Below are 14,168 nucleotides of genomic sequence, written 5' to 3'. Positions count from 1 at the left end.
ACCCCTAGCTCACATGTGTGTATCTGTGAGTGCTTCCATGTATGTATGTGCACTATGTACATGCCTGGTGCCCTGGAGGCCAAGCAGTATGTCAGATCCCCTAGAGCTGGAGGAACAGAAGGTTGTGAGTGAGGCTGGAACCAAACCTGGGCCTTTTGGAAGAGAGGTAAATTGTAGTATGATTAATAAAAACTCAGAGTCAGATATTGGGGTTCAACCTGAAGGTCACAAAAGCAAAATAGTCAGCCACTGCCTCTTACCTCGACCTCAGTCCGAAATGGCGATCCTGCCCCTAAGACTCTCAGAATGAGACTGAGAGTTGTCTCCTCCCGTTTTATCATCCTCTCTAGGGCTTGGATTAAAGGCGTGCACCACCCAGTTACTATGGCAAACTAGTGTGGCTACTGGGATTAAAGTGTGTGCCACACTGCCTGGTCTGTAAGGCTGACCAGTGGGACTGTTTTACTCACTGATCTTTAGGTAAGCTTTATTTATTAAAATACAAATGAAATGCTACTACAGTAAATACTAGTAACCACTGAACCATTTCTCAAAACTTATATTCTAATAAAAAAAATCCTCTTATTTGTTGTGCGTGCGGAGGTCAGCGCACAGCCTGCACAAGTTGTTTCTCTCTTTCTACTATTTAGGCCCAGGGATTGAACTCAGGTCACCAGGTTTGGCATCAAGCACCTTTATCCACCAAGCCATTTTTCCCCTTGTCTTTCTAGTACATTCTTATCCACCCAAGGAGGAAGAACATGGCTCCTACTGTTAGTTACTGAGGTGGGGGCAGGACGACTGAAGGGACCGGGTCCTGGCCGATCTCTGAACAGTCTCTGGGACTCCTTAGACTCCTTTGGAAGCTACACCACTTCATTATTACCTGCTCTGAGTGGTTTCCAACTTTTTCTGAAATCAAGGACATTTTTAAAAGTCAGTAATTCACAGGACAGCCTTCCAAGGAGTCGGTTATTATGTTTATATGTGTTTATTGGGAAAACAAATGACTCAAAGCTCTCATGAATTCAGAAAAGCTTTTAGATGACTTTGATGTTGTATTCACCATTGTGGTTAATAAAATATACATTAGGAAAAATAGTTTTAGCTTTATAGGCAAGATGTACCAATTTGCCTTGAGATGTTTGCTATACATATGGATTTGTGGATCTTTTGGAATCTCTTCTGTAATTTCCTGGGGTCTGGGCTTGCCCAGCAACATGAGAACCCATATGCCAGAATATTTGCTACTTGCTTTCTCTGGGGTATCTGGCCACATGTAATTGCTGACAGAGCTAAGGAAGAGTGGCTGAGCATCTGTGTACCCTGCTGCTGACTGTGTGACTAAGTTAGGGTAGCGGAGACGGGATTTTTGCCAAGGTTCACCTACCTGTACTTCCTCACATCACCTATGTGTGTGGAGAGGGGCCAGAAAAGTGATCAAGGAAGAAGGGGTATACAAGTAGGCGTGGGAGACCCCCAGATGGAATCAGGTGTGCACCTCATTCAGGAAACGGGAAAGGACTGTTCAGTGTGTGTGTGCTGCGGAGAGATGAACACTCCGTGTCCTTGGTTTGCTGGCGATTTAGGTCAACATGTGGTGGTCAAGGCCCCCTTTGTAGTGTGCTGGGGCCTGTGGGGAAGTCAGACGTGAGGAACATGAGCCGTCTGTTCTAGGAGTTGAAAGTTTAGTTGGAGAAGTAGATAAGAAGTCAGTCCAGTGAGTGGTTAAGAGAGGCGACATCTGTCTGTCTGTGAGGTGGTGTAACAGTGGTACCTGCATCAAAGAGTCACTGCAACAGCCCCAGTTGCATATGAAGTCCAGAGAGTGGCATGTGGCACGGAGAGACTGCTCAGCAAGTACAGGTTGAGCATCTTCAGTCAGAAACCTCAAGTCCAAAGTGCTCTAAAAACTGAGATGTTGATGGGTACTGTCAGGACATCACAAGAGGAATCTTCCACACCAACCTCATTTGATGGACTAAAGGGTAAAAAATTGGGTGCAATGAAAACTCTGTACTAGATCACCTGCTAGCTATACGCATAGGACGTAAAACAAGAGAATATTTCATTTAGACTTAGGTCCTATCCCCAAGATAATTCATTATATATATTTAGCATTCTAGAATTTTAAAAAATCCAATATTTGAAACACTTCCAGTACCAAACGTTTCAGATAAGAAAGAATAGTCAGCCTGGGATTGGAGAGATGCTCAGCGGAGAACACTTGTTCTTGCAGAGGACCCAGGTTTGGTTTCCAGCACCCACATTAGGCAGCTCACAACCCCCTGTAGCTCCAATTCTAGGGGATCCAGTGCTTCTGGCATCCATGAACACTTGCACACATTTGGTGCACATAAACTCATGCAGACATATGCACATAAATAAAAACAGATATTTTTAAAGAACATTCAATCTCCAAGAGCGATAAATAAACAAAACCCCAAAGCACAATGCATAGTGTGGCACCTGCCTAGAGATATGGTAGGCTTAGCAGTGTAGTGATTAAACAATAGATTGGTGTCCAGGGAAGGTGGTTTTACCAGCATTTGTTGGGGGAGAGGTGCATGGCAGGAGAGACACTACACATTTGAAGCCAACTTATGCTACCTAGCAGGTTCCTGGCCAGCCTGGGTAACATAGTGAGAGCCAATGTTAGAAAACAAAAACACTGCCAGCAAGATGGCCCCACAGGTAAAGGTGCTTGTCCTCACACTTGAGGACCCGAGTTCAGATCCAGAACCGTGGCACGTGAGCATGCACACACACACTGAGTAAAATCTGTCTCTAGTAGGCAGCATAGTCTGGTCCTGTACTTTTTTTAAGCTCATAGGGACAGGCTCTAAATAGATTTACAATATTTTTATTGATTGATTGATTGACCATGTGTGAAGTATATTATGGCACATAATTAGTGGGAATTTTTTGTTTGTTTGTTTTTTTCTCTGTCGCTTTGGAGCCTGTCCTGGAATTTACTCTGTAGACCAGGCTGGCCTAAAACTCACAGAGATCCCCTGCCTCTGCCTCCCGACTACTGGGATTAAAAAGGCGTGTGCCTCCACCTCCTGGCTGGGAGTAGAGTTTTAAGAATTTGTATTTTATCAGCACTGGGGAGTGAACCCAGGGCCTAGCACACACTAGGCAAGTGTTCTACGAGTGAACTAAATCCCCCCTTGTCGTTCCTATAAATAAAGTCCGCTGGGGTCTTAAGGAAGGGGAGGGTTTATAGTTCAGAGGACTGGAAACAGGGCAGAGAAATGTTAGTTAGGACTGGTTAGAACGTTGATTAGCAAGCTCAGTGAGGCTAAGCCAGGCAGAAGGGCAACTGTGGATGAGGTGTGGAAGGAAGTAAATGTGGTTTCCATCTGTAGAGGGGCAAAGAGAGAAGCTGGGGCCAGGCCCTGGGCATCTGGCTTAAATCATTCATATGACACTCAGTGGATGTGGACTAGGATGTCCTGCAAAGGGTCACACAAAGGCTTTTGATCAGGTATGTGAAGATAAGAACTGCATCTAGGAAGCAGGGGTGAGCCGAGGGATTCTGTCCAGCAGCTAGATGGTAGAGAAGTTAGTTGGAAGACAGTTTAAACAAGAGAGTTTAATCGTATTTATTTGTATATGTGTCTGTGTACTCATATGTGAGCGCATGTACACAGGTATGCATGTGGGCCACGGGACATCCTTTAGTGTCATTCCTTAAGCGCCGTCTACCTCATTATTCTTTGAGGCAGTCTTGCTCTGCTCTAGCTGATTGGACTAGGCTAGCTGTCTAGTGGGCCCCAGAGATCTGCCTATCTCTGTCCCACCCCAAGGGGCGAGGTCAGAAAGGTGTCCTGCTACACCTACATCTTTACCCGAGTTCTGGGGAACTGAACCCATGTCTTTTTTTTTTTTTTTTTTTTTTTTTTGGTTTTTTTGAGACAGGGTTTCTCTGTGGTTTTGGAGCCTGTCCTGGAACTAGCTCTTGTAGACCAGGCTGGTCTCGAACTCACAGAGATCCGCCTGCCTCTGCCTCCCAAGTGCTGGGATTAAAGGCGTGCGCCACCACCGCCCGGCATCATGTCTTTTTTTTTATTGATATTTATTGAGCTCTACATTTTTCTCTGCTCCCCTCCCTGCCTCTCCCCTCCCTTCTTCAACCATCCTCCAAAGTCCCCATGCTCCCAATTTACTCAGGAAATCGTGTCTTTTTCTACTTCCCATGTAGATTAGGTCTATGTAAGTCTCTCTTAGTGTCCTCATTGTTGTCTAAGTTCTCTGGGATTGTGGTTTGTAGGATGGCTTTCTTTGCTTTATGTTTAAAAACCACCTATGAGTGAGTACATGTGATAATTGTCTTTCTGTGTCTGGGTTACCTCACTCAAAATAATGTTTTCTAGCTCCATCCATTTTCCTGCAGAATTCAAGCTGTCATTATTTTTTCTGCTGTGTAGTACTCCGCTGTGTAAATATACCACATTTTTCTTATCCATTCGGTCGAGGGGCATTTAGGTTGTTTCCAGGTTCTGGCTATGACAAACAAAGCTGCTATGAACATAGTTGAGCACGTGTCCTTGTGGCTCGATTGAGCATCCTTTGGCTAGATACCCAAAAGTGGTATTGCTGGAACCCAACCAAGTCTTTTGTTTGTGAGACAAGCACTTTACCGACTGAGATGCCTCCTGCCCTGGACTTTGGTTGTTTTGGAGTAGCCAAGAAGGGTGACAACAGCTGTGGTGGCCACTGGGGTAACTGCAGTGGTAGGCAGCTGGTGCTGAGACCAGAGCTGCCGAGAGATGCTGTCTTTGGATTGAGGTGGGAAAGGAGGACTTGGAGAACAAGAACTTCCTTCCTTCCTTCCTTTCTTTCTTTCTTTCTTTCTTTCTTTCTTTCTTTCTTTCTTTCTTTCTTTCCTTCTTTCCTTCCTTCCTTCCTTCCTTTTTTTCTTTTTTTCTTTCTATTTTTTCGAGACAAGGTTTCTCTGGGAAGCGCTGTCTTGGAACTCACTATGTAGATCAAGCTGGCCTTGAACTCACAGAGAGTGCTAGGACTAACAGTGTGTGCCACCATGTCAGGCTGTGTATAGGTGTTTTATCTGCATGTATGTCTGTGTACCACCCTGGCACAGCACTCATGAAGGCAGAGGAGCGTGTTGGAGTCCCTGTGACTGGAGCTATGGATGATTGTGAGCCACTGTGTGGGAACTGAACCTGAGTCTCTGGAAGAGCAGCCAGCGCTCTTAACTGCTGAGCCATCTCTCCAGCCCCTTGTGTTTTGGAGCTTCTTAGGGGCAATGTTTCCCCAGAGACCAGTAACTATTCAGATCCCAGGGCCATAGCTTCTTCCCCAAGTCAGGTGTGTGGAGGGCACACATAGTTTTGGGTCTGCTGGGCTGTCTTAGAGCGGGGTCCATGGGACACAAAAGCAGGAAAACCTGTGTTCTGAGCTCCTGGGAAGGAACTTGTCATGGAGAGCCAGGATATCACATCAAAGCACACAATTCACCAAGGCTGAGAAGATTTCCATGGGAAATCTTACCGCACCTCTCGGCCTCCCTATGCTTTCCCCTGAGGACTCAGGGAGTCGTGAGTTACCTCAGGTATCTCTCCAGCTAGGCTCACATGGTTTCTTCCCAAATGTGGCCCTTCTGCACTGTTGGACTTTGGGGGCCTCAGAGCATGGTTTTGATTGCTTATAGCTCCCCTGCTTCGCTCTTTTCCTATCTTTATTGCTGTCCTCGATAACAAATCTGCTGGAATTCTGAGTTGGTGTTAGGTAAGATAGTGCCATCCCTGACACCATCTCTGTCCTCTGCCAGGTTACCAAGTAGGTAAAAGTTGGGATTAGGTCAGAAATGTGACATTCCCCTGTCCTCAGCAGCTTCTAGGGTCTGTGGTCCTGATGCTTCCAGGGGCTAAAGAGATGCAAGGCAGAAGGGATGAACCTCTCTGGGGAATGGTACAGAGCTGAGCTAGGTGTTCCCAGGGAAAAACAACAGAGTGGTTGCTTGGACTGGCAGCTTTGAACCCTGGCCCTGCCTATCTGTGTGAACCTGGGAAACTGACTGAACCATGGAAAACCGGTGTTCTAGCTACCTTTCCCAGTGATCAATAGGTTTACTGTGGGTGTTTACCCCAGTGGCCAGGAGGCTTCAAGGAGGAGATGGCACTAGGCTAGACCTTGAAGGACGACTCAGCCAGAGGGAGCTACCATGATGAAGAAAGAGGAGTGTGTAGGGCTTTCCCGTGAAGGGTGAGTGTGGGGGATATAAGAGAACTGATGTCTCCGGCTTGGGGAGGCAACAAGATTGACTGTGTTTCGTGGGAAATAAAATACAATGTAGATTAGCATTCTGGAAGCTTCTAGCAGTTTTGACTTTTAGGCTAAGAATGTACCTCTCAGGATGTTTCCATCCTGTATTTGGTCAGAGTGAGGCTGGGAGAAGGAAGAGATGGGATCTGGCTTTGTTTTATAATTTATACAGATATATAATCACCTATAATATATAGTTGAGCATAACTTTGAACTTCTTATCCTCCTACCTCCACCTTCTGAGGGTTGGGATGCCCCACCATGCCCAGTTATGCAGTGCTGGGGACCAAAGCCAGTCAAGTATCTGACTTACTGAGCCGCGTCCTCAGGCCCCATTGGAGATTTTATTTTATTTTATTTTATTTTATTTTTTTATTTATTTTATTTTTTATTTTTTTGGTTTTTTTTTTGAGACAGGGTTTCTCTGTGGTTTTGGAGCCTGTCCTGGAACTAGCTCTTGTAGACCAGGCTGGTCTCTGGAGATTTTAAAACTAGAGAGATTTAGATTAAATTCTGTTTTTGTTTTTGAGACAAGCTTTCTCTACATAACCCTGTCTGTCGTAGAACTCACTATGTAGTCCACCCTGGCCTCAAACTCATGGGGAGTTGTCTGTCTCTGCCTCCTCAGTGTTGGGATTAAAGGCGTGTGCCACCATGCCTAGACTTGGATTAAATCTTTAAACAATTTATTGATTTAAAAACTTTTAAACATGTATATATTTTTATTTTATGTGTATGAGGGTTTTGCCTGTATGTGTGTCTGCATTCTACATGTAGGCCTGGCAATTTCAGAGGCCAGAAGGGGGTATCAGGCCCCTGGAACTGGAGTAACACCCAGTTGTGAGTGCCAGGTGGGAGCTGAGGACTGAACTCAGGTCTCCAGAAGAGAAGTAAGCACTTTTAACTGCTGAGCCATCTTTCAGCTTCTTAGATTTTGTTAAATTTTATTATTATTATTTTGTGTGTGTGTGTTCACGATGTATGCGGGGGCAATGTGCCTGTCACGGTGCTCATGGAGATCAGAGAACGACCATATGTAGTTAACTCTCTCCTCCCATCTTTGTATAGGTTTCAGGGGATGGGACTCAGGTTGCCAGGTTTGCATGACAAGCACCTTCACCTGCTCAACCATCTTGCTTGTTCTCTAGATTCAGATTTCATTGTCTGTCGCCAACAGTGTGACCTTGGATAAGCTGCCCCGCTTTTCCCCTGTGTACATGTGTGTGTGGTATTCATGTTTGCATATATATGTGTGCACATGTATATGTATGTGTACATGTTGATCTTGGGTGTCTTTCTCAACTGCTCTCTACCTTATATACTGAGTCAGGGTCTCTCACTGAACTAGAAGCTCGCCATTTAGAAGCCTGGCTAGTCAGTTTGCCCTGGGGATTCTCTGTCTCTATCTCCTCCCGTGTTCTAGGATTATAGCTAGGCCACCATGCTCACCTGGCTTTTATGTGGGTCCTGGGAATCTGAACTCTGGTCCTTTTAGTTGTGGTCATGAGCTGTGGAGGCAGCCCTGCCTCTGCTTTTGGACCCTTGGTTTCCTCCTCTCTAACAGAAAGGAAGAGTCATTTGTATTCGAGGGTTATAATTAGTGGTGGTGGGTGCAGGAAGCAGCACACAACAGGAGCCAGGCCTACTTTAGGTCTTAGAACACAAGAAGTGTTATTATATTATTCACTCAACAAACATAGCAAGGTCTTTTCTAAGCCAGGAGCTGAGCAAGCAGCTGGAAGTAGAGGGATGAATGAGACATTGTTTTGTCTCTAGCACAGTTTTGCAGTCCCATCAGGAAGCCAACTTGAAATTACAGTTACAATGTAGCTTTAACAAGGGCAATAATCAGAGGCAGGCGGATCTCTGTGAGTTCGAGGCCAGCCTGGTCTACAAGAGCTAGTTTTAGGACAGGAATCAAAAGCTACGGAGAAACCCTGTCTCGAAAAATCAAAACAAAACAAAACAAAACAAAAAAACAAAAAACAAGGGCAATAATAAGACAATATGCATCACAGAGCTGATCCAGAAGAGGGGAACTGCTGCTCTCCTGTATTCAGAATGTACAGGTATTGACGTGGGTCTTGAGGGAAACCATTGGCTTTCTTAGATAGCTGTGTGCATGTGTGAGTGTGTGTGTGTGTGAGTGATGCGTAAGTGTGTGTTTGGAAAGAGTAGTTAGAATGTGGCTCCATTAGGGGAATGGGTGTGTCTTGAGACTGGTAGGCCAGGAGACTGAAGGGGGTGAGGTCAGACTGGAAGTGAGTTACCTGAGAAGACCAGACCTTCCCCGGTGAAGCTCAGCAAGGAGCCACACACTTGCAATAGATAATCATGCAGTAGACATGCACCGCATAGATACACACCGCAGTAGATACACACTGCAGTAGATAGATAGGATAGACATACATATACATACATACATACATACATACATATATAGATACACATGCAGTAGATACACACTGCAGTAGATAGATAGGATAGACATACATATACATACATACATACATACATACATACATACATACATACATACATACACATGCAGTAGATAGATATTCACTGTAACAGGCCTGAGATGTGGTTGAGACACTTAGGTGTGGTGTGGATATAAACTGTAGGGTGAAAAGACTCATTGAAGGGAGATTATCACAGAGGCCTAGTCAAGCTCCCAGCAGAACGGATAGGGCCTCACCTGGACTGCACTGATGGGGCATGGTGGGTTTTAGAGGGTGGAGCCAATAGGTCCTGGCAACTGATCTGAAAAAGGGGAGGGCTGCTTACTGGGTGTCTGCCCAATAAAGACAGGAGAGGGCTTGGGAGAAAGGGTTCTGCAGCCGGCTCAGGCTGAGACCAAGACGCCTGTGAGAGAAAGGGGTGTGGTGGCCCTGATTGGCAAGTGGCTAATGGGGCAGCGGTGGTCCAGGTGTGTCTCCTCAGCGAGAGGGGAGAATAAACTGCTGAGCACATGGCTTACAGCCAGGCGGATGAGCAGTGTGACTCTGGAGGGCTGGCAGGGGGCCTGGCCCTAGGTTAGATGGCATCTTGGGACACGCTTTGGAGATCCAGACTCAGGTCGGAAGGAGGGCCTTTGTCCTGAGGCGATTGAGGTGAGCTATGGGTGAGGAGAACAGGTGGCTGAGGGGCAGGAAGGTGGACCTGGAGGGGCCTGAACTGCAGGTGAAGCATGCAGGTGAAGCTATGGGTGAGGAGAACAGGTGACCGAGGGGCAGGAAGGTGGACCTGGAGGGGCCTGAACTGCAGGTGAAGCATGCAGACAGCACAGAGCAGACGAACGGCACAAAGTCTTCTGTCTTTTAGGAACTTTCTGGCTTCATGTTTCTGAGCATACTTTAAAAAATTATTCATTTAAAAGATACTTATTTTATTTTATGTGTATGTGTGTGCCCGAGGACAGGTATCTGTACCATGTGCTGCAATGCCAACAGAGGTCAGAGAAGGGCATCGGATCCCCTGGAACTGTAGTTATGTGGTTGTGAGCTCCCACCATGTGGATGCTGGGAACCAAACCTGAGCCTTCTTTAAGATCAGTAAGCACTCTTAACTACTGTGCCATCTCCCTAGCCTGTTAAAACAATTTAAATTATGGGCCTCTGTGTGTCTGTGTAAGTGGGTGCACATGAGTGCAGTTGTCCAAAGAGGCCAAGGTACCTCATCACTTTGGAGCTGGAGTTACATATGGTGGAGGAGCTACCCAGGTGGGTTCTGGAAACCCAACTAGGGTTCCCTGGGAGAGCAGGAAGCACTCTTAATTGCTGAGTTACCATTCCAGCCTGGAAACATTTTTTTCTTGAAATATCTGCTATGTGAAATTATCTAGAAATCAAAATTATTCTTTTGTGCAGGTGTTGGTAGCTTGGGACTGGCCAGGGCCTTGGCATGCTAGGATCAAAGAGTTTTAGCACAACTGTTCTCGGAGAGCCCAAGGGTTCTCTTTAACTGGACAGCTCCCTCATAGCTGTGATGAGACTCAGGAGCTTTAGGAAAACTGTGGTCTCTACAGCTTCAGGGTGTAGCTGTTAGGCAAAAGCCTCTCTGGTATGTGTTGCGAGCATATTTGTAACATGGAGGCTGGTGGGCGTGGGTGGACAAGGAACGAGATGGGTAGGTAGCCAGGCAGCCGTGTTCACTGGGGGTGTGCCGGCTGGTGGGCGAATGCATCAATAATAATATGTATTAGGTTGCTGTGCAGATGCTGGTGTTGGCTCCCAGTCTCTGCATGTACCACAGGGGTGGTATGATGTAGGATAAATAACGTACTTGTTTTTGCGGTTTAATGCCCCTCCCTGAGAACGCGTGAACAAATCCCACAGAATGTGCTTATAGGAGGGAGGAGAGAGCACATGCACACGTGTGTGCGTTCATGTCTGTCTCGGGATCCTTTGTGTGCTTGTAGATTGGGCAGTGTCTCTCCTCTGCCTTTGGCTTCCTCTAGCAGCCTCTCAGTGAGTGACTGTGTGACAGATGTTTAAGGCTGGGAGCATCTTAGTCCTCTTACGAAGCCTGCTTGAGGAGCTGCGGCTTAGCTGAAGGGACCGCTCCCATTCACCTTTCCCCTTTACCCATCGGGTGTGTCCCAAGGTCAGGTCCAGATCAGACCCTAATAGGTGAGGCTGACGGCCCATGGGATGTGCATTGATCTAGGGGCTCCCAGCGTGGCTCTCTGAATTTGACTGAACTTAAGGTGAGCATCCATTTAGAGGCCCTTTGCTTTGTCCTTTAGAGGGCATTCTGACTCATTTGGGAGGTAGAAGCAGAAGGACCAAGACATTAGGGCCAGCCTTGGCTACATAATGACCTTGATAAACCAATCTGGTTTATCCAATATTTTGAAATAAACCAGCAAACAAATAAATAAGCAAACATTCTGGAGTTGAGGATGCAGCTCAGTTGGTAGAATGCTTGTTTAGCATGCATAAGACTTTGAATTTGATCCCCAGCAGTGCTTAAAAATGAACGTGATCATGCATGCCTATAATCCCAGCACTAAGGAGGCAGGAAGATGGTCCTGAGTTTGAGGCTACTTGTGTTACACACTAAGTTCCAGGCCAGTTTGGACTACAGAATAAGACTGTGAAACACTCAGATATAAACAAATACAAAAGGCAAACAAAGAAAGAAGACATTTCCCCTGATCATAGAGACAGAGCAAGGGTCAGAAGGGCTTGGGCAAGGATGCAGTCCACGCTGCTATCTGTAGTCGGGGTATAGAGAGACTGGGTAACTCAGATAGGCAGTTTGGGGCAGAATCATGTTTTCTTGGATCAGACCCAGAGCCTGGCCCGAGCCACATTCTAACTGCGAGGATGCCTTTTGGGAGGGTAGGGAACCGTAGGTGGTCAGGTGCTTGAGCGCAAACGCTTTAGGCGTGAGCTAAGTCAGAGCTAAATGCGAGAGTGGGCCGTGTGGTGCTTATGTGTGTCAGTGTGTCACTGAGCCTAAGTGTGCCTCGGCGAGCCCAGTAAGACAGTCTCTGGTGTGGTGAGCACGTCCCCATCTGTCTCTGAGCTGCCGAGGGATGAATGCAAGGGAGGAGCCTGTCGCAGGGAGTCGGGAAGCCTGGCTGCTCGCTGCTTTGCTTACCACCCTGCTTCCTGTCTCTGTGTGATCTGGAGCCGGCATGCCCCTGCTCTGGGCCTCAGTTTCCTGGTCTAGCAGGATCTAGTGCCAATGGCAGAAGGCCCTCTCAGTTTTTCCAGACTAATTGACTTTGGGGAGACCCATTCAGGAGGCAGTGTGGGCATTGCTCAGTCCCCAGCAAAGCTGCTCCCTGAGCTACTGAGGTTGGGTTATTCATGTCAGGGCCTTGGTGGGCTTGGGAACCTGGAACCCCTCGGTCCTTAGAGCAATTGTCCATGGCATATTTGCTAACAAGCTTCTTTTCTCTTTTCTCCCTGCTCCCCTTCTCTGAACTTGGCTGACTATAGAGGAACACCCTATGGAAGGTGAGTGGAGCCTCCTTGATCGTTAGGTCAATGCCCATCTCCCCAAAGGGTCTATATGAAGGCGTGCCGTTGACCATGCCACAGCCCCTGCCTGCTTGTGTTTGAGGGGACCTCGGGGAGGCTGTCTGGGGTCTTCTTCACTGGACTGCCTCTTCTTAGGCTGCTTTGTTCATTGACTGGGGAAGCTCCTGGGTAGAAGGCAGATCTCCTTGCCCACACTGCTCTATGCTGCTCCCAGCCTTCTTCCCTGTGGGGAAGGGGAGAGGGTCTCTGGGAAGAGGTTATGAGTCAGCTGGTAGTGTCAGAAGTGTCCAGAAGTGAGAAGGTAGACACTGTTTTGCCCAAAGCATTTAATGGATGAGCCAGGTGTGGTGGCACACACCTTTAATCCCAGCACTTGGGAGGCAGAGAGAGGCAGGCGGATCTCTGTGAGTTCAAGGGCAGCCTGGTCTACATAGTGAGTTCTAGGGCAGCCAGGGCTACACAGAGAAAACCAAGAAAAGAACCAACCAAGCATATAATGGCTATGTATAGAAGGGAGTAGCTAGTGGCAGGGTTGGCTGTTGGCCTGGAGCCTGTGCTAGAGAGAATTCGTGCTTCTGCTGCAGGACTCAGGCCAGTGGGAATGTGGTGGAGAGTACAGGCAGGGCAGGGTCTGTCCATGGTTGGGGTGTGTGAGCAGGGCCAGCTCCCCTGCTCTGCTAAAGCTGCCCATGGCTGGGAGGAAGAGGGAAGCTTCTTTGTTCAGCCCAGTCCCAGGGCAAGGGTGGGAGTGGGCTTCTCTTGGATCTCTGCATTCTCTCCCTGCTTTCTGTTCTGATTGCCTCTCTCTCTGGTTTTTCTCTTTGCCTCGTTTTCTCCAGGGATCTGTCTGTGGACCTCTCTCTATCCCTGACCTTCTCCAGATTCTCTGGGTTCTAACATTCTTGGAAGTTTTCCCTCTAGCTTTGCTTTCTTTTCCTTCTCTGGGGTGGATAAGATTGGGGGTAGGGAGGTCCATACTTAGAGGCTGGACTGTAGCTGATCTTACAGGTCATCGCAGTGAAACTGGCAAAGTGATTATGATGAGGGAAGGCCTTACCCTGATCACCACCCCGCTCCACAGTCCCCGTGTTCTGGGAAGACAGTGGGTAGGAGACACTCTGAAACCCCTGGGCCTGGCCCTTCTGGGAGGAGCTCAGAGACACCAAGAATATGGGTGTCTGAGAAGGGCAGGCAAGGAGGGCTCTAGGTCTGGATATGGGTGGAACCCATTTTCCTTGTGGTGTCCATTGCTTGCCTTGTCGCTCTGTTTTGTTTTTGTTTTTTTCTATTTGGGGCTCCTCAGGTGCCCTGGTCCGAGCAGACCAGCCCCTGTGTCTGTATCTGTGTGTGCACACATTCATGTGCCTTGGCTGTCTGTGTGGGGTTGCTGGGCGTTGGCTTGTTTTGTCCACGGAGTGGCATGTGTCCCTGAGTCTCTGGAGGAGCATCTGGGGCTTTGTGCGTCTGCATCTATGTTTGCATCTCTGTGTGCCACTGTTTACCTCTGTTGTGTGTCAAGGAGGAGGAGGCGCCTGCACCTCTGAGTGGACGCAGCCTTCTGAGGCCTGGAGATAAGACAGTGTAGGTCTTTGTGTGTCCCTCTGCATGTCTGTCTGTCTGTGTCTCTTAATCTTGCTGTCTTTTTCTTTTTCATGACTGTTGTCCTGGGGTCTGGGTACAAGACTGCAGGTGAGGACGGGGGTTGGAGGTAGGGGCTTCCTCCCTAGCCGTGAGGGCCCTCTTCAGATCTCTTAGGGGTCCTCTGTGCCTCCCCTTCTCCCTCTGTCCGTGATGCTGGGTTGCTGGGCCCAAGGCCTGGATTCCTCTAGGAACCCAGGCATCCTGTTCTGTAGCACCCTAAGTACTGTATCTTTCTTCCTAATC

The 14,168-nt window shown here is 47.7% G+C and overlaps 1 protein-coding gene across 22 annotated transcripts in view; it reads left to right on the top strand.

Moving 5' to 3' along the window:
- Nucleotides 1-14,168, top strand: part of Nrxn2 (neurexin 2) — a 114,145-nt gene that overhangs the window by 13,615 nt on the left and 86,362 nt on the right. For all 22 annotated transcript variants that reach the window (XM_057779056.1, XM_057779051.1, XM_057779063.1 and 19 more), the window contains exon 3: nucleotides 12,243-12,260. In XM_057779056.1, the coding sequence (XP_057635039.1) occupies nucleotides 12,243-12,260 (18 nt within the window). The remainder of the gene's footprint in view (nucleotides 1-12,242; nucleotides 12,261-14,168) is intronic.

The sequence above is a fragment of the Chionomys nivalis genome, chromosome 8 (assembly GCF_950005125.1).
Source record: "Chionomys nivalis chromosome 8, mChiNiv1.1, whole genome shotgun sequence".
Taxonomy (NCBI): Eukaryota; Metazoa; Chordata; class Mammalia; order Rodentia; family Cricetidae; genus Chionomys; species Chionomys nivalis.
This window is presented reverse-complemented; position numbering and strand designations above follow the sequence as displayed.